The 20,391-nt window shown below is 33.4% G+C and overlaps 1 protein-coding gene across 2 annotated transcripts in view; it reads right to left on the bottom strand.

Moving 5' to 3' along the window:
• LOC113177812 (complement factor H-like) overlaps positions 1-20,391 on the bottom strand; it is a 73,183-nt gene that overhangs the window by 24,500 nt on the left and 28,292 nt on the right. The window contains exons 7-10 of one of the 2 annotated variants that reach the window (XM_077802486.1): positions 20,127-20,300; positions 14,978-15,172; positions 14,392-14,565; positions 592-768 (exon numbers count right to left, since the gene is read on the bottom strand). In XM_077802486.1, the coding sequence (XP_077658612.1) occupies positions 592-768; positions 14,392-14,565; positions 14,978-15,172; positions 20,127-20,300 (720 nt within the window). The remainder of the gene's footprint in view (positions 1-591; positions 769-14,391; positions 14,566-14,977; positions 15,173-20,126; positions 20,301-20,391) is intronic. The other variant, XM_077802487.1, reaches the window with a different exon arrangement.

Genomic DNA, 20,391 nt, shown 5'->3' with positions numbered 1-20,391 from the left:
GAACATTACACGGTGTTCCTCATCCTCTTTCCCTCATGCACTACTCAACCTCAATGCCCTTGTCTCTTACTTCAAAATACAATAGAATCATCAGTTTCTGATTCTTTCCAGCATTAGATTTACACACCCTTGTTCTTTACTTCCTCCTGTTACAAAATTGGGTGGTCTTGTTGGCAACCAGTACCAGTATTTATAACAGGAGCCCCATATTGCCAAAATCTACCACAATTTTATAGTCTTCTAATTGGACATATCAAAGAAACTACAATAATAATGTAAGTAGATTTCCTTGGCTGCATTACATGACAGAAATATGGCAAAAAAAAGGTTACTTGGACTATTTAGCCTACTAACCAAAACAATCCTTTTTATATGGCCTACAAGAGGCATTAATTTAACTCATTGCTTTAAAAATAGATTATTATCTTTAATGTTGAAAATACCCTTTCCTCCCAGTTTGTTAAATTAGAAGGAACATCTTGATTTCATGTTGTTCTTTAGAAATATCTCTAGGTAATTCAAATTTCTAAAAATTAAACACATTCAGGTTTATTTTTTATATAGAAAACAAATTTCTCAAACAGTACTTACCATAACATGTGGGTTTATGTGACCATCCATCATCCTGACATACTATGGATCCTTTGGCACGCCTGAATCTGTTTTCAAACCCAACATTACATTCATAGTCCAACTTGTCATTGAGTTTAAACCAGGTGGCATTACTTTTGGTTTTAGCATTCTCAAATGCTGGCATATCACAAGATTCTAATGCATAATGAAATTGAGGATTTTATTTCTATTGTAATTTAAATGACAATACTAGTAAATCTCACCCCAAGAACACAGACTTTATAAGTAAATATGTGATTAGAATTAAGTACTATACAAAAATAGCTTAAGACCAGTGATAAATCATTTTTTCTGAAGGTTACTATAAATAAAAAATATGTTCCTACATAACCTTTTTTGATTGCTTAAACTCTCTGAAAAGTTTAAAAACTTTGAAAGTTTAAAAAAAATTTAAAAACTTTTTAAAATTCTATTTTATTTAAGCATTTATCTGATGCTAGTATTAAAATAGTAATAAATGCTAGTAATAAAATAAATATGTATTACTTGTTTTAGAAGACTGTAATGGCATTTTGAGAATTAAGATGTCTGACTTATTAGTAGTTGCGACATAATAGAAGAAAGATGGATTAATTAACAAAATATTAATGTATTTTAACTAAGATTTTCTATTTCTTAATGAGAAAGTTTCATAATGGGTTATTTATCAGAATTTAGCATATGATGATTTTATAAGGCAGCAATTTGTATCATTTTTTAGCTAGATGCTGTAAGCATAGAAATTGTAAAATAAGCAATAGAAATTAAGAAGAATGACTATCTTAGTCATGTCATTTAAAGTATGTTAAATATTGCTTCCAAAATATTACTGAATAGCTTTTGTGTTTATTAAACACAAAGATAAATAGAAATAATCATTCCTAGAAAATCTTCATTAACCTTGGGTATTATAGCAGGAAAATCTTTCAGCATAGCAAAAACTGGTACCATCTTGAAACACTTCCTCCTTTCCAATACCTAGATGTTTATGCAGATGTTTAAGGGGGAGGTTTTTCAGAAGTAGACCTATTTTACAATGTCAAACATATAAGTTATAAAGGTTAAAATATTCTGAGGTTATATACCAAGGCCCCATATTTTCACTAAGAACATTACTTTTATGTCTGGGAGCAAAGTCTTTGATATAAGAGGTTGACCACCTAAAACACAGTTATACCTAACAGTGACGAAGATCTCAGCTAAAATAAATGAGTTAGCACAAGAATACACATGAAGCTCCCTGAGTCACTTCTAAATCGTAGTATTCTTTAAAATGTGTGTCAGGGGAGGAAAGATGTACTTATGTTCTACCATACTAGAAATTCTGAGAAAAAAAAATGATGACATATACTTTTCATCAAATGTTTTTGTTTGCCTGTTGAAATGAAACCACATAGTCACAATGAGAAAGAATAAAGTTAAACTTTAGTATATCATCAGGATAATGATACTAATATAATAAACCACTTTCTAACACAGGTGGTTGAGCTGACCATCCATCTTGGAGGCAGGTAATCTATCTGATGTATTACCAACTTCAATTGCATAACTTGGTTTGCATTTATATTGTGCTCTTTTATTTAGATTATATATAAAATCGGATTCAGAAAGAAACCCACTCTTAATTTCTATATCATCTTTTGAACATATTTCTAGAAGGGAACAGGATAAGGAAAAGAAAAGCACATGTAATAATTATATAAAGACTCTAATAATATGACAGTGCAAAAATAATGAGTCATTTACATCTAAATTTCTGGAATAATTATTAATCACCCAGGTTATTGTGCTAGAGAAATTAAGCAATGACTTTCCAGAAATATTAAATAAAGCTCCTTAATGAAATGCTTTTTTATCTCTTTTATTTGGGGGGGGGTAACAAGGTTAGAATTAAACATTCATAATCCCTTCTGAGAAATTATAAGAAATTTCAGTACAATTAATTACAATTATGTAATTAGATTTCCTTGGCTACATTACATGACAGAAATATGGCAAAAAAAAATTACATTGACTATTTAGCCTATTAAACAAAACAATCCTTTGTATACGGCTACAAGAGGCATTAATTTAACTCACTGCTTTAAAAATAGATTATTATCTTTAATATTGAAAATACTCTTTCCTCCCAGTTTGTTAAATCAGAAGGAACATCATGATTTCATGTTTTTCTTTAAAAGTATCTCTAGGTAATTCAAATTTCTAAAAATTAAACACATGCAGATTTATTTTTTTATATTGAAAACAAAAAAACGAAATTTCTGAAACAATGAATCCAGGATCTGACAAAATGCCTAACTCCATAGACAATGTGTTTATTTTCCCTTAGGACTTGCTTCACATCTGAAAATAATTTGGGTTCCTTAGGCATCCAAACCTCATCTAGCCAATTGGGGTTCCTGAGATCAGGAAATGATCTTAAAGAAATTGTCAGCACAGTTACTACTGGCTCCAAGAATTTGAAATGTCATCATAATTGTGTGCTTAAAATATAAAGGATGGATATCAGGCCCAGTGGCCTGCTGAGGGGCAGGCCCGCCCCCTCCCTCCATGCCTGCAAGTTAGGTGGAACTCTGACCACCGGGCACATCAGGCCCAGCAGCCTGCTGAGGGGCAGGCCCGCCTCCCCCCCCTGCCTGCTAGTCAGGCTGAACTCTGACTACCAGCACATCAGGCCCAGCGGCCTGCTGAGGGGCGGAGCCGCCCCCTCCCCCCACACCTGTGAGGTAGGCGGACCTGCGACCCACCGGCAGGTCAGGCCCAGCAACCTGCGGAGTGACAGAGCTGCCCCACGTGCCTGCAGGGTAGGTGGACCTGTGACCGACCAGTAGAGCAGACCTAGCGGCCTACCAGCCTGTTAGACAGATCACCATAATTGGAGGAGGATCACAGCCACTACCTGCCCTGCAAGGGAATTTTTTCAACTATACAAGAGCAATATAAATAAATAGAGGGAAAATTTCAAAAACACAACAGTTTCACCACGCAGAAAAAAACGCGAGCAGTATGAAAAGACAAAGAAAGGACCACAAGCAATGCAGGTCAACTCAACTCTAGAAGAGGTAATAGCTGCAACAGATGGAATGTCAGACAAAGAATTCAGGATATACATGCTTCAGATGATCTGGAGTCTCAAGGAAGACATGGGACAGCAAAATCAGACAATGAAAGATCACTTTGACAAGGAACTACATAAACAAATCCAGGAAGTAAAAGATCAATTTCACAGGGAGTTAGAGGTAATAAAAAACAAACAAATAGAAATCCTAGAAATGCAGGAAGCAATAAACCAACTTAAAAACTCAATTGAGAATACTACCAGCAGAGTAGATCACATAGAAGATAGAACATCAGACAATGAAGACAAAGTATTTCAACTTGAAAAGAACATAGACAGCTCAGCAAGTCTGCTAAGAAACCATGAGCAGAACATCCAAGAATTATGGGATAATATTAAAAGACCAAACTTAAGAGTCATTGGGATACAGGAAGGCACAGAGCTCCAAACCAAAGGAATAAACAATCTATTCAATGAAATAATACGAGAAAACTTCCCAGACTTGAAGAATGAGACAGAATCCCAAATCCTAGAAGCCTACAGGATGCCGAACGTGCAAAACCATAAGAGATCCACACCTAGACACATTATAATGAAGATGCCCAACATACAGAATAAGGAGAGAATTTTAAAAGCTAAAAGAGAAAGGAAGCAGATTACATTTAGGGGTAAACCAATCAGGATAACAGCTGATCTTTCAACACAGACTCTGAAAGCTACAAGATCCTGGAATAACATATTTCAAACACTGAAAGAAAATGGGTTCCAACCAAGAATCGTGTATCCAGCGAAATTAAGCTTCAGGATGGAAGATGAAATTAAAACCTTCAACGATAAACAAAAGTTAAAAGAATTTGCAGCTAGAAAACCATCTCTTCAAAAAATCCTTGGCAAAACATTACAGGAAGAGGAAATGGAAAATAATAATGAAAACCAACAGTGGGAGGTAGGACAGTAAAGGGGGAAAATAATCAAAGAGGAAAACAAATCAGGTTTAGTAACATTAATAAACAAATATGGCTGGAAGAACAAACCATATCTCAATAATAACCCTAAATGTTAATGGCTTAAACTCACCAAGTAAGAGACACAGGCTAGTTGAATGGATCACAAAACAAGACCCAACAATATGCTGCCTACAGGAGATGCATTTGATAGGAAAATATATACATTGACTGAAGGTGAAAGGTTGGGAAAAATCATATCACTCATATGGACTGCGGAAACAAGCAGGAGTGTCCATACTCATATCCAATAAAATAGATTTCAAGCCAAAGTTAATCAAAAGGGAAAAAGAGGGACACTACATACTGCTCAAGGGACCCATACACCAACAATACATAACAATCATAAATATATTTGCCCCAAACAACGGTGCTGCTATGTTCATCAAGCAAACTCTTCTCAAGTTCAAGAGTCTAATAGACCACCATACAATAATCATGGGAGACTTCAACACACCTCTCTCACTACTGGACAGATCTTCCAAACAAAAGTTGAATAAGGAAACTATAGAACTCAATAACACAATTAACAACCTAGACTTAATTGACATATATAGAATATACCACCCAACATCAAGCAGTTACACTTTTTTCTCAGCAGCACATGGATCCTTCTCAAAAATAGATCATATATTATGTCACAGGGCAACTCTTAGACAATATAAAGGAGTAGAGATAATACCATGCATCTTGTCTGATCATAATGGAATGAAACTGAAAATCAACGATAAAAGAAGGAAGGAAAAATCAGGCATCACTTGGAGAATGAACAATAGGTTACTGAATGATCAAAGGGTTTTAGAAGACATCAAGGAGTAAATTAAAAAATTCTTAGAGTTAAATGAAAACACAGACACAACATATTGGAATCTATGGGACACACTGAAAGCAGTTCTAAGAGAAAAATTCATTGCTTGGAGTTCATTCCTTAAAAAAAGAAAAAAACCAACAAATAAATGATCTCATACTTCATCTCAAAATCCTAGAAAAAGAAGAGCAAAACAACAGCAAAAGAAGTAATTTCTTAAGTCATATAATCTGCCCAGATTGAGTCAGGAGGATATAGACAACCTAACAGACCAATATCAATTGAGGAAATAGAAGAAACCATCAAAAGATTACCATCTAAGAAAAGCCCAGGACCAGATGGGTATACAGCAGAGTTTTACAAAACCTTTAAAGAGGAACTAATACCAATATTTTCAAGCTATTCCAGGAAATAGAAAAAGAGGGAGAACTTCCAAATTCATTCTACGAGGCCAACATCACCCTGATTCCGAAACCAGACAAAGACACTTCAAAGAAAGAAAACTACAGACCAATATCTCTAATGAACCTAGATGCAAAAATCCTCAATAAAATTCTGGCGAATCGGATTCAAATACATATCAAAAAAATTGTGCACCATGATCAAGTAGGATTCATCCCTGGTATGCAAGGCTGGTTCAATATACGGAAATCAATAAATGTTATTCACCACATCAATAGACTTCAAAATAAGAACCATATGATCATCTCGATAGATGCGGAAAAAGCATTTTACAAAGTACAGCATCCCTTTATGTTCAAAACTCTCGAAAAACTAGTGATAACAGGAGTCTACCTCAACATTGTGAAAGCAATCTATGCTAAGTCTCAGGCTAGCATCATTCTGAATGGAGAAAAATTGAAGGCATTCCCTCTAAAATCTGGAACAAGACAGGGATGCCCTCTCTCACCACTTCTGTTCAACATAGTTCTCGAAACACTGGCCAGAGCAATTAGAGAGACGAAAGAAATTAAAGGCATAAAAATAGGAAAAGAAGAACTTAAATTATCACTATTTGCAGATGACATGATTCTATACCTAGCAGACCCAAAAGGGTCTACAAAGAAACTATTAGAGCTAATAAATGAATTCAGCAAAGTGGCAGGATATAAAATCAATACGCATAAATCAAAGGCATTCCTGTATATCAGAGACAAATCCTCTGAAATGGAAATGAGGACAACCACTCCATTCACAATATCCTCAAAAAAAATAAAATACTTGGGAATCAACCTAACAAAAGAGGTGAAAGACTTATTCAATGAAAACTACAGAACCCTAAAGAGAGATATAGAAGAAGACCTTAGAAGATGGAAAAATATACCCTGTTCATGGATAGGCAGAACTAACATCATCAAAATGGCGATATTACCAAAAGTTCTCTATAAGTTCAATGCAATGCCAATCAAAATCCCAATGGCATTTCTTGTAGAAATAGATAAAACAATCATGAAATTCATATGGAGAAATAAAAGACCCAGAATAGCAAAAACAATGCTAAGCAGGAAGTGTGAATCAGGCGGGATAGTGATACCAGACTTCAAACTATACTATAGAGCAATAGTAACAAAAACAGCATGGTACTGGTACCAAAACAGGTGGGTGGACCAATGGTACAGAATAGAGGACACAGAAACCAATCCACAAAACTATAACTATCTTATATTTGATAAAGGGGCTAAAAGCATGCAATGGAGGAAGGATAGCATCTTCAACAAATGGTGCTCGGAAAACTGGAAATCCATATGCAACAAAATGAAATTGAATCCCTTTCTCTCACCATGCACAAAAGTTAACTCAAAATGGATCAAGGAGCTTGATATTAAATCAGAGACGTGGCATCTGATAGAAGAAAAAGTTGGCTATGATCTACATACTGTGGGGTCAGGCTCCAAATTCCTCAATAGAACACCCATAGCGCAAGAGTTAACAACTAGAATCAACAAATGGGACTTACTCAAACTAAAAAGTTTTTTCTCAGCAAAAGAAACAATAAGAGAGGTAAATAGGGAGCCTACATCCTGGGAACAAATCTTTACTCCTCACACTTCAGATAGAGCCCTAATATCCAGAGTATACAAAGAACTCAAAAAATTAGACAATAAGATAACAAATAACCCAATCAACAAATGGGCTAAGGACCTGAACAGACACTTCTCAGAGGAGGACATACAATCAATCAACAAGTACATGAAAAAATGCTCACCATCGCTAGCAGTCAGAGAAATGCAAATCAAAACCACCCTAAGATACCATCTCACTCCAGTAAGATTGGCAGCCATTAGGAAGTCCAACAACAACAAGTGCTGGAGAGGATGTGGGGAAAAGGGTACACTTGTTCATTGTTGGTGGGACTGCAAATTGGTGCAGCCAATTTGGAAAGCAGTATGGAGATTTCTTGGAAAGTTGGGAATGGAACCACCATTTGACACAGCTATTCCCCTTCTCGGTCTATTCCCTAAAGACCTAATAAGAGCATGTTACAGGGACACTGCTACATCGATGTTCATAGCAGCACAATTCATGATAGCAAGATTGTGGAACCAGCCTAGATGCCCTTCAATAGATGAATGGATAAAAAAAATGTGGCATTTATACACAATGGAGTATTACTCTGCATTAAGAAACGACAAAATCATAGAATTTGGAGGGAAATGGATGGCATTGGAGCAGATTATGCTAAGTGAAGCTAGCCAATCCTTAAAAAACAAATGCCAAATGACTTCATTGATATAAGGGGAGTAACTAAGGACAGGGTAGGGACGAAGAGCTAGAGAAGAAGATTAACATTAAACAGGGATGAGAGGTGGGAGGGAAAGGGAGAGAGAAGGGAAATTGCATGAAAATGGAAGTTGATCCTCAGGGTTATACAAAATTACATATAAGAGGAAAGGAGGGGTAAGAGAAGAATAATACAAGTGGAAGAAATGATTTACAGTAGAGGGGGTAGAGAGAGAAGAGGGGAGGGGAGGGGAGGGGAGGGGAGGGGAGTAGTAGAGAATATGATAGACAGCTGAATACATCAGACACTTGAATGGCAATATGTAAATCAATGGAAGGGAAACTGATGTGATACAGCAATCTGTATACGGGGTAAAAATGGGAGTTCATAACCCACTTGAATCAAACTGTGAAATATGATATATTAAGAACTGTGTAATGTTTTGAACTACCAACAATAAAAAAAAACATAATGGATGCATAGAGTTCAAAGAAAATGACAAAGACCAACATATTTCTTGATGTTCTCAGGCTAAAATGATGATTCCTCAAATTACATATAACTTAACATGAAACTAAAAGTTGACATCTGTCAGTTATTAGGTTTCTTTCCATAATAAAGCTTCATGTGTATATAGATTAAAAAGGAAACAAAAAAAACATTAAATATGTTTGACTGAATGATAATGAAAACATTAAATAAAACATAAACTGACAATTAGTGCTGAAAGGGAAATTTAGCATTAAATAGCTATAATTAAATTATTAAAGAATAAAAATCAATAATTTGTTCACTTTAAGAAATTAGAAAGAAGCAAACAAAAGCCAACATGATTATCAATTCTGGGGAAATCAAATAGCAGAAATCAATTGGAAAACAAATGAGACAAAGTAAACAAGCAAGAGTGATTTTGTACAGAAATAAAACTGATGAAGACCAAGCAAGAATAATAATTGGAAACAGAGTTCCAGCCACAAATAATGAAGAAACTGAACTAATAGTCGAAAATCATTTTTGTTGCAGACTGGAATACAAGCAGCACCACCTGAGGACAATCTCAGAGATAAAATAGGAGGAGTTCTCCTGAAAACAGCATACAGGAAGAATCCAAGCAAAAGATAGCAGTTTTGATAAGCAAAGGAAACAATAATCAGTGTTTTAAAGGAGATTGAGGTCACAAGAATTTTTAGGATAGAAAACCAAAGAGGAAGAAATCATAGAGTGAAAGAACTACAAATCTGCATAGCAATCCCCTAAATCCTTTAGCTGAATGCTGACATGTTGTAGGACAAAATTCCATGACACTGGGCAACAAAGAATAACTACCAGAGGGAAGAAAACCACTGGAGAATAAGGTCAAAGATTCCAGAGCACTCACACATTGGGAGAAATTCAATTTTGAATGGTAAGAGTAGAAAGAGCCTTGGATTAGATCATTTAGTAAAGTCGCCTTATTAATATTCTGAATAAACTAGTCCCGGAGTAAAAGCTCCCTGAACCAGTGTTAATAACACTAAAATAGATAAAAAAAATGTTCAAACAAACTTAGTTTTTCAAAACAAAATTCAAAACAGGTGATCCAGGATGGGGATGTAGCATTTGCCTAACATTTGTGAGGCCCTAGGTTCAATCCCCAGTACTGCAAAGAATAAAAACAAAAAACAGATAACTGTCCAGGTCTCCAATCCCAAACACCAAGAAGTAATGACAAAGAAAAGCCTGTTTCTTCAGTCAGAAGATAGAAGGAAAGTGAAAGAAAACACAGTTTTGTCAATATCTACCTCCCACGCCACATACACACAAAACAAAACTATTTGGGTAATGTTCACTCTTCTCCAACCACACATCAATGTACAAACTGTGTATCAAAATTCTGGAGTGCCACTGAAGCAATATGGAAAGAATTGATGACACTAAGTATCTGTACAGAAAGGATTAGGGTTTCACATCAATTACTTTAGCCTGGGGGGTGGGGCTGTTGTTGTTGCTCAGTAGTAATGTGCTTGCCACCCATGCGTGATGCACTGGGCTCCATTCTCAGCACCACATACAAATAAATAAATTAAAGGTCCATCAACAACTAAAAAATATTTTTTAAAAAATTACTTTAGCCTCTATCTTAATACATTAGCAAAAGAAGAAAAAATTGAATATGAAGTGTGCAGACAAAAGGAAACAACAAAAATTTGAACTAAAATAATAGAGCAGAAAAAAGAAATATTACATGTAATATAGAATACACATTACATATTATGTTATGTACACACAAATACTATATATTAATATATGATATATTTAATATGTAACATATACACATAATATATATTTATTAAATGAATATACATGATATATAGAATATACACATACATATACACATACACACACATAAAAATTAGAAGTTTGTTATTTTAGAAAGTCCCTAAAATTGATTAAACTTTTAAACAGATTTGTCAGGAAATAATAAAAGGAAAAAAGAAAAACAGAGAACATGCAAGTTGCCAATAATAGCAATGCTAGGAATGGCCTCACTAGTTTTTATGTATATTAAAAGACCACAAAAGGAATATTTGATTTATGTCAATGAATATAACAACTTAGGTGAATTAACTAAGTCATTGAAAGCCACAGACGACCACAGCTCACTCAAGAAAAAATAAATGACATTAAAAATATGAGTTATATGTCTAACAAATTACAGATAGGATCTTTATGCTGAAACCCACAAAACCAAGGTGTAAGTTTTCAAAGAAAGTATAACTAAATACAGATATATATTTATGAATTGAAACCCAATAATATTATATTGATAACCTATATATATATGTATTACATATACACATATATATGTATATACATACATACATTGTATGTGTGTATATCTCAATCTCAATAAAGAACCAAGCAGTATTTCATATTTCTTTTTTTAGTGGGTGGATACTAGTGATTGAACTTAAGGGCATTCAACCACTGAACTACACCCCTCAGCCCTTTTTATATTTTATTTAGAGACTGGATATCACTGAATTACTTAGTACTTTGCTGTAGCTGAGGCTGGCTTTGAACTTGGAATCCTCCTGCCTCAGCCTCCTAAGCCACTAGGATTATAGGCATGAACCACTGTGTCTGCTCATATTTCTGAAAAAGCTGGTTCTAAAAGTTACATGAAAAGGCAAAGAGGCTACAATATCAAAATAATTCTTAAAAATGTTTGAGGAAATGGACGTTTAATCAATTTAAATATGTATGGAACTCTCACATTACCCCATTAATATGCACAATTTCTATGCTTTTATGTATCCAAAATTTTAAAAGGAAAAAAAGAAGCTAGAGGACTTATACAGAATATTTTGTCTTATATGATGCAACAGTAATTAAAACAGAGATATTGCAAAATTATAGAGTAATGAAAGAGAATGTGTAGTCCAGAACTGGATTTATATCATGGTCAATTGCTATTTAACAAAGGACCAAAAGCACAATCAAATCAGTGGAGGATACATTGTCTTTTCAACAAAAGATTCTAGAACAATCAGGCATTCAAAAGGACAATAACAAGTCTCCACATAAGCCTCATACAAAAATTGAATCATCTACTAAAGGTAAGAGGTGAATTTTGACAAAAGTATATGACCTTGGTTTCAGCAAAGAGATTGTGAATTATACTCACAAAAAGACATGTTCCACAAATGAAAAATTTGATACTTTGAATGAAATTAAATATTAAACACTTTGCTCTATGAACTACACAGTTAACAAAGTGAACAACAAAGCTACAGATGGGACTTAAATATTTGCAGCATGTCTACCCAATAAAAGGGTATCCAGAATATATTAATATATATATATATATAAAAAACAACCCAAAGAAAAGTAGGCAAAAGCTTTTCAGAGTCTTCACCCAAGATGTGTAGATGGCAACTAAACATGGTAAAAGAAACAGGAGTATTAAAACAAATGCCGAATGTTTTCTCTGATATAAGGAGGCTGATTCATAGTGAGGTAGGGAGGGAGAGCATGGGAAGAATAGAGGAACTCTAGATAGGGCAGAGGAGAGGGAGGGGAAGGGACACGGCAGGGGGTTAGCAAGGATGGTGGAATGTGATAGACATCATTATCCAAAGTACATGTATGAAGACACAAATTGGTGTCAACATACTTTATATACAACCAGAGATATAAAAAATTGTTATACGTTCAAAGCAGATTAACCCAAATAACAAACACTTCGGATAGAAAAAATACAGGAAAAATAAGAATATAAGCAAAAAATAGTTCTGAAGAGAAAGTTAAAAACTATCAAGTAAAAGCTCAACACAAATTTTAAGCAAATTAATAATATAAATCTTGTAAAATTTAAAATTGCCAAAGATAAAAGAACATTCTTAGAGATTAAACAGTAATGGATAGACCTGTTACCTACAAAGAATAAAGTTCAGAAAAGCTCAAAGCTTTTCATGAGCAAATATGTGTATCAAAAGACCTAGATATGAAATACAGAATATATATGTGGAAATATATACATAGAAATATACTTCATTTCTAAAAGAGAAAGGTCAATATCATTAAGCTATGAATTCTTTGTAAATTATTCTGCAGACCCAAGAGAAATGCAAACAAAATCTAAACAGGGTAATTAAAGTAACATGGTAACCTAAATTTAAAAGTTTTTAGAAGATCAAAGTGTCATCTCCCAAGAAAACTGATAAAAAAAAGATTGGAGTGAAAAGTCATGATTAGATAGCGATACTTATTATGAATCTATAGTGATTAAGGTAGAAGATTACTAAAACATTATTTGCTAATATTGCAAAATAGAGTACAGAGTATAAATAGTCAGTACTCATTTTTATGATATATGAAAAGGTACAATATAGATTACTGGGGAAATGTTGAATTTTCCCATATTGTTTTCAAAGGAAATAGTGTCATTATCATGCAGAAAAATCACCTGAAAATGAATTAATAGTATGAAGACAAAATATAACTTTTAGAATAAAAAGTATGTCTACTTTCTGGAGAATTCTACAACTTCTAATTAATTTTTCCACTTTTCTTTATGTTTGATTACAGATCGTTTTCAAGAAGTTTCTACTCTTAAAAATGTTAATTTGCATTATACATTTTTAATTTTTGCTCATCTTTTGTATTAGAACATTATAAATATTGGTTTCATTTTGACACAATCGAATATGCAATAAAATCCACTGATAATCTTATAGTGAAAGGAACAATACTATTCATAGTAAACACTAAAGAAAAAATAAAAGCCACATAAATTAAGAACACATATGTAATACATATAATTGAAAGAAAAATGATATTTAGAATTACTAAGAATCCAACAAACACCAGATTCCAAAAAGATAATTGAAAAAAACTATCAATCTGCATTTTACAGATTAAAAAATGAACTACCCATTTGCCCATAACAATGTATGCTAAACCCAATTATTAATAGAAGAAGCACATATCAACATTTCAGTGTTTTACCACTTTATTGCCATTTATCTAGTAAATATTAAGATACAACATCACTTAATCATTATCAAGAACATAGAGCAAGAATGCAGCATTGACCAGAATGTATATTAATACAAGCACTACAGAAAACCTAAAACAAAATATGTACAATGTCCCAGAAGACCCCTTTCTGTTAAATGTCCCAGAAATACTCAGAGACAAAGGGCAGAACTGCAAAAATGTCCCATCACTTCTTGACTGACATCTTTTACTCTCATTGTATTTATTTTTATTTATATCATAATTTTATAATAATTTTGAGTCAAATGATTAATTTCAATGTATATGCATATGGCTTAATTAAACCAAAAATATTGTATTCAAATTCTTTTTTTTAATTTTTTTTTTTTTAGTTTTAGATGGACACAATACCTTTATTTATTATTCTTTATCTGGTGCTTGGGATGGAATCCAGGGCTTCACACATGCAAGGCAGGTGTTCCACCACTGAGTAACAGCCCCAGCACCTGTATTCAAATTCTTTACTATATTCTTGTATACTGTTTACTAAGGTGCACTTATTTTGCTACATACTTAACAATAAATTTTGATTTCCACTTTTACACACTTGAAACATGGAAACAAATTATTATAAATATTTTCCCCAGTTTAATGTAGATGGGCCTTTAAAAAATCATGAGTATAGATATCAGAGCATTTTACTTACTAATCCGAATGCATTTGAGAGGAGGGGACCAGCCATTCTCTGTACATGTAACTGTGTTTTGACCATTTGAAAGACTATAGCCAGGATAACAGTCAACTTTAACAGATTCATGCAGTAAATGTCTTGTTTCACCTGAGTAATGTCCGTTTTCCACAAAATTGAAAATGCATTGTCCTAAGGAGCATAAAGTGATAAAAAGTGAAAACATTAATTTGAACAAAATACTGGACTAAAAATTACCTTTATAATATTTAGAGAATGCATAAGCACCCCAAACTGTGCAATTAAGAAAAACCTAAAACTACTATACCAGATGTTTGCTAAAAAATAAAAATCAATAACATTGAATTCATCTTTAGTTTTGTAACTAAAATATGTATAAATGATACAGGTTTTCTTGTATCTTTGTTTTTCATGTGATTTTTTATGAAGAGCTTCTTATAAAAATAAAAACTAATTGGGTCTTTTTGCACACACAATTCTTCCCTTGGCCCTAATTTGTCATGCAAGACAGATGTAAATACTTATGAGCTTCTTTCTTCCCTCATTGAAAGATACATGTATCATTGTAAAGACATTTACTTACTGATGCATGGTACTTCTGGCAGCCACCCTTCTTTTGTGCAACGAATGAAACCCCAGTATGATTTTGAAGGAGACACAAAATTGTAATCACATGCATAGAGATATTGTTGTCCTATAGGTACTGGAATGTATGGTCTATATCTTTCTTTATGGAATAGACGTCCATGTTTTATTTCTGGAAAATCACAAGGTTTCACTTGTGATAAAAAAATAGGATAAATAATATTTTATTTTATTGAGAAACATATCAGAAATAAACCATTTAAGTAATAGATTATGTGTTATTATTAACATAATTATAAGGTTTCCAGGACAAGAAAAGTCATAGAAATTAGATGATTATGCTCTGTGAGGTCTTTGCTAGTGAAGTCAAATGATATCTTTTCAGTCACCAGAGAAATCAACTAGAAATATTGTTAATATCAAAATAGTTAAGATTATAATAAACAATAGTTTTCTCCTAACTTCAGTTGGGAAATGAGATGTTTTTAATGTGCTAAAATGTTTTCCAATAAGGTATAATATAATTATATTTTAGTGACTTATTCTTATGTATTAAATAATTTAACACAAATTTAAGTGCTGTTATTTATTTTATTGTCAGGTTTATTTTTATTTTCTTGAAAAAGTACTCTTTCGTGAGATTGTTTAGAGAAAACCTAGTCCTTTTAATATCCAAATAGCATTAATTTTTTCCATGCAATATGATTCTGTTTCAAGAAATCTTGTGTGATGTTATAAAGAATCGCCCCCATCGCCTTCATGTATACACACATACAATAAATATTCTACAGCTTCTAATTAATATTTCCACTTTCCTTTATGTTTGATTACAGACCATTTTTAAGACGTTTCTACTCTTAAAAATGATAATTTGCTTTATACGTTTTGAATTTTTGCTCATCTTTTGTATTAGAACATTATAAATATTGGTTTCATTTTGACAGGATCAAATATGCAAGGAATATTATTTCAAGCCCCATCCATCCTTTTCCTCCCTTCTTCTCTCCCTATATTCCCTCCTCTTCTTTATTAAAATTTCTTTCTTCTACACATGCAAAAGGGAAATTTCCTTTGGGATGTTTATATATGAATATGACATGATTTGGTTAAATTCATGCCATTTATCTTCCTCTTTCTCTTCCTTCTTCCCTCTCATTCTCCAATAGCTACTACCACTGATCTTCCCTATATCTTTATGATATCTGATCCCCACCCCCACTGCCTTATTTCCCTAAATTTACTATAACTTCCTCATATGAGAGAAAACTTTCAATCTTTGATTTTCTAAGTCTGGCTTATTTCATTTAGCATGATTTTTCTCCATTTCCATCCATTCATCAGCAAATGTCATTATTTCACTCTTACGGCTGAGTTAACTCTTTTGTATGTATGTACCACATTTTCTTTTCTTTTCTTTCTTTTTTTTAAAGAGAGAGTGAGAGAGGAGAGAGAGAGAGAATTTTTAATATTTATTTTTTAGTTCTCGGCAAACACAACATCTTTGTTGGTACGTGGTGCTGAGGATCGAACCCGGGCCGCACGCATGCCAGGCGAGCGCACTACCGCTTCAGCCACATCCCCAGCCCCTGTACCACATTTTCCTAATTCATTTCTAATCTCTATTGATGGGCTTCTGGGTAGAAACCATAATTTGGGAATTATGCTGCTGTAAATACTGATGTGGCTGTATCACAATAGGATGCTCATTTTTAGGCCTTTTGGAAAAACATTGAGAGTGGGATAGCTGGATCATATGGCAGTTTAAATCCTAGGTTTTTTTTTGAGGAATCTCCCCATGGTTTCCAGAGTGATTTTTCTAATTTGCAGTCCCATCAACAATGCAGAACTGCACCTTTTCCTCAAAATCCTTACCAGCATTTATTATTATTCATGAGATTGATAATTATTGATTCCTTTCAACTGTACTTTCTTGGTGTACAGTCCATATCTCTTGGTATAGTTTTGATTTGCATTTCTCTAATTGCTAGAGATGCTGAACATTTTTCCATATATTTGTTGACCATTTGTGTTTCTTTTTTGTTATTCATTTTTATTAGTTGTAATCAGTTATACATGACAGCAGAAAGCTTTTTTATTCCTTGTACATAAATGGAGCAGAATTTTTCACTTCTCTGATTGTACATGACGTACAGTCATACCATTCATATATGTATGTATCTAGGGTAATAATGTGTGTCTCATTCCACCATCTTTTCTACCCCTATTTCCCCTCCCCCCCTTCCCTTGGCCCATTTCAAAGTTCCTCTACTCATCCCATCTGCCACCCCATTATGGATCAGCATGCACTTATCAGAGAACATATTCAGCCCCTGTTTTGGGGGATTGGCTTATTTCACTTAGCATGATGGGTTTCTTCTTTTGAGAAGTTTCTGTTTAGTTCTTTTGGCCATTTATTGATTGGCCTATTTCTATTTGTTTGCTTCTTTGAGTCTGTTTGTTTGTTTGCTTTTGGCATTGAGTTTTTTTTTTTTAGTTCTTTATATATTCTGGATATTAGTCTCTTGTCAGAGGAGTAACTGACAAATATTTTCTCCCATTCCAGAGGCTCTCTCTTCAACTCTCTTCATCATTTTCTTTGCTGAGCAGGATCTTTTTTTAATTTAATGGCATCCTGCTTACTGATTCTTAGTTTAATTTTGTGAGCTTTAGGGGTCTCATTCAGAAAGTCAGTGCTTGCACCGATATGATGGAATGTTGATTTTATGTTTTCTTCTAATTTTGGCTCTGATCTTTATTATTTCCAACCTTCTACTGATTTTGTAATTAAGGCCTTGAAGTGTAACATAAGCTTATTTATTTGGTCTCTCTCTATATTTTTAATGTAGATACTCAATGAAATAAATTTTAGCCTTAGTACTGCTCTTATACTATCTCAGAGATTTAATATATCTTTGGTTTCATTTGTTTCTAAATATTTTTTACTTCTTCCATCAATTATTCTTTGATCCATCCTTCTTAAAAGGATATTGTTTAAACGCCACATATTTATGTGGTTTCTGTTATTTTTCTTGCTTTTGATTTCTAGTTTCATTTCAGTATGTTCTCATAGGATGCATGGGATTATATCAATTTTATTTTTGTATTTGCTTAGACTTACATTTTGACCTGGAACATGGTCTGTTTTGGAGAAGGTTCCATGAATTGCTTAGAAAAAGATAAATTGAGTTTGAATACATTCAGATTGGATACATCATTATTTATTTTATGTGTTGATGACCTGTCTATTAGTGATAAACATGTATTGAAATCTTCCAGTATTACTGTATTGGGATCTATCTGGGATTTAATGTCAGGAAGTATTTTTTTTTTATTTTTTATTTTTTAGTTGTTGATAGACCTTTATTTTATTTATTTATATGAGGTGTTGAGAATCGAACCCAGAACCTCACAGGCAAATGCACTACTGCTGAGCCACAGCCACAGCCCCTTAAGAAGTATTTTTTTAATGTATTATGTTGACATTTGGGGCATATATATTAACTATTATTATTTCTTCTTGTTGGGTTGTTTCCTTTACTAGGATGTAATGGCTCTCTTTTTCTCTTCTGATTAATTCTTACTTGAAATCTGCTTTGTCAGATATGAAGAATGGCTACTCTAGCTTGTTTTCAGGGAAGCTTATTTCTTTGACTCAAGCCCAGGATTTTAGATTTACCATTGCAGAAATTTATCCTATTTGATTCAATTTGACATGTACAATTTTCTTTGAATGATATGTCCTAGTGTAGATTCACTAACATCATCCTTTGTGTCATTCAAGTTGTGAATTTATACTACATTTTCCCTGAGCCATTAAATAATTTGATGTCACCAATGAGTAATGGAGTTGTCCTGAGAAGAAAGTCCTCTTGCTTGATTATCAGATAAGATTATTTAATGAAATTGCAAAGAGATAAACCATCTAACTGGTCAATTTCATTGTCTTATCCATAAGAACCTGTGAAAGGCAGGTTCAGATATATTTGAGCCAATCCATATTGTCAAAGTCAACTATAAAATCACTAAACATTGACCTTATAGTTCTTAATGCACATTGAAATTTGTTTCACAGTTATAAAAGCTTTCTCTGTTAGTTACTGGAATTTTGCCTAGAACTAACATTGAACTCATTGACCAATCATTTGCATCATCACATTTTTGTTTAAGTGTGATACACCTTTAAAATGTACTGCTAGATAGAAAGAAAAGGAATATGACTGTGGAGACACACTAAAACTTGAAGAGGGCCAAGAAAGCATTCCATATATAAAATAGTCTTGACCTGAGTGGAATTTTGCCACATGTAAGATTTGTAGGAAACTACATAAGTCCTTCAGCACTCCTCCATCACAATAGGGGAGCTTTATTTTTCTCCTTTTGGGGGCATGTTGGACTTAGTGTCTCATTTCTGAAGACTAGATGTGGTAGTAGCAAGAGTGTGTGAGTAGATCCTAAGTGGTATTCAGGCCTCCACTCATCAGTAGCTCTGGAGAAAGTTAGCTGTCATTCAGGTAACCTAAGGAGAGGCCCATGTGGTCAGGAGCTGAGGCCTCCTGCCAAAATCTATGTGAGTGAACCATGTGGGAAGCTGATCCTGCAGAACAGTCTATTACTCCGATGTACTGACTGCACCACAAGAAGAAACTGACTCAGAACTACCCAGGGAAGTCATTCCCAAATTTCTCACCCACAGACACTGTGAGACAGCAAATGTTTGGTATTAAACAAATATGTTTGGGGGATATTTGTTTTAATGAAACAAATAACATATTATCTGTTAGAAGGTAGTATTTTTTTACCCAATGTTTTTTCACATATTGGAAGAATTTTATTAATTAGAGAAATACATTTATATATATATATATATATATATATATATATATATATACACACACACATACATTTTTTGAATTGCAAGAAACTGTTTTTAGTTTACTAAGATGTGATTTTCATACTAAGAAAAGTAAATAATGCTTTTAAAGGCTCTATGTACATACTATGTACATAAACATAGACAACTATTTGGTCTTGTCACTGTGTGTGTGTGTGTGTGTGTTTGTGTGTGTGTGTGTGTGTGTGTGTGTGTGTGTTTAGTAGAAAAATCAATTCAGAATTCCAAAGTAGCTCAAGATATAAATGAAACTTACAGCTACATCTTGGAAGAGGTATCCAGCCACTACTTGTACATTTTGCAGTATTTCCTCTGGTTGCAGGATAAAAATCACTTTTACATTCATATCTGATTTCATCTTCAGTTCTGTGTTTAATCCTTTGAGGTGAGTAAACACCATTTGGAATATAAGGAGGATTACATGTTACTTCTGGGAAAAAAATTAGGATGTGTGAATAGTGTGGAAATAAGTACTCATTAAAATTAAGTATAAGAAAGTAAGACTATAGGTAATATTTATT

Source organism: Urocitellus parryii, chromosome 9, assembly GCF_045843805.1.
Source record: "Urocitellus parryii isolate mUroPar1 chromosome 9, mUroPar1.hap1, whole genome shotgun sequence".
Lineage (NCBI taxonomy): Eukaryota > Metazoa > Chordata > Mammalia > Rodentia > Sciuridae > Urocitellus > Urocitellus parryii.
This window is presented reverse-complemented; position numbering and strand designations above follow the sequence as displayed.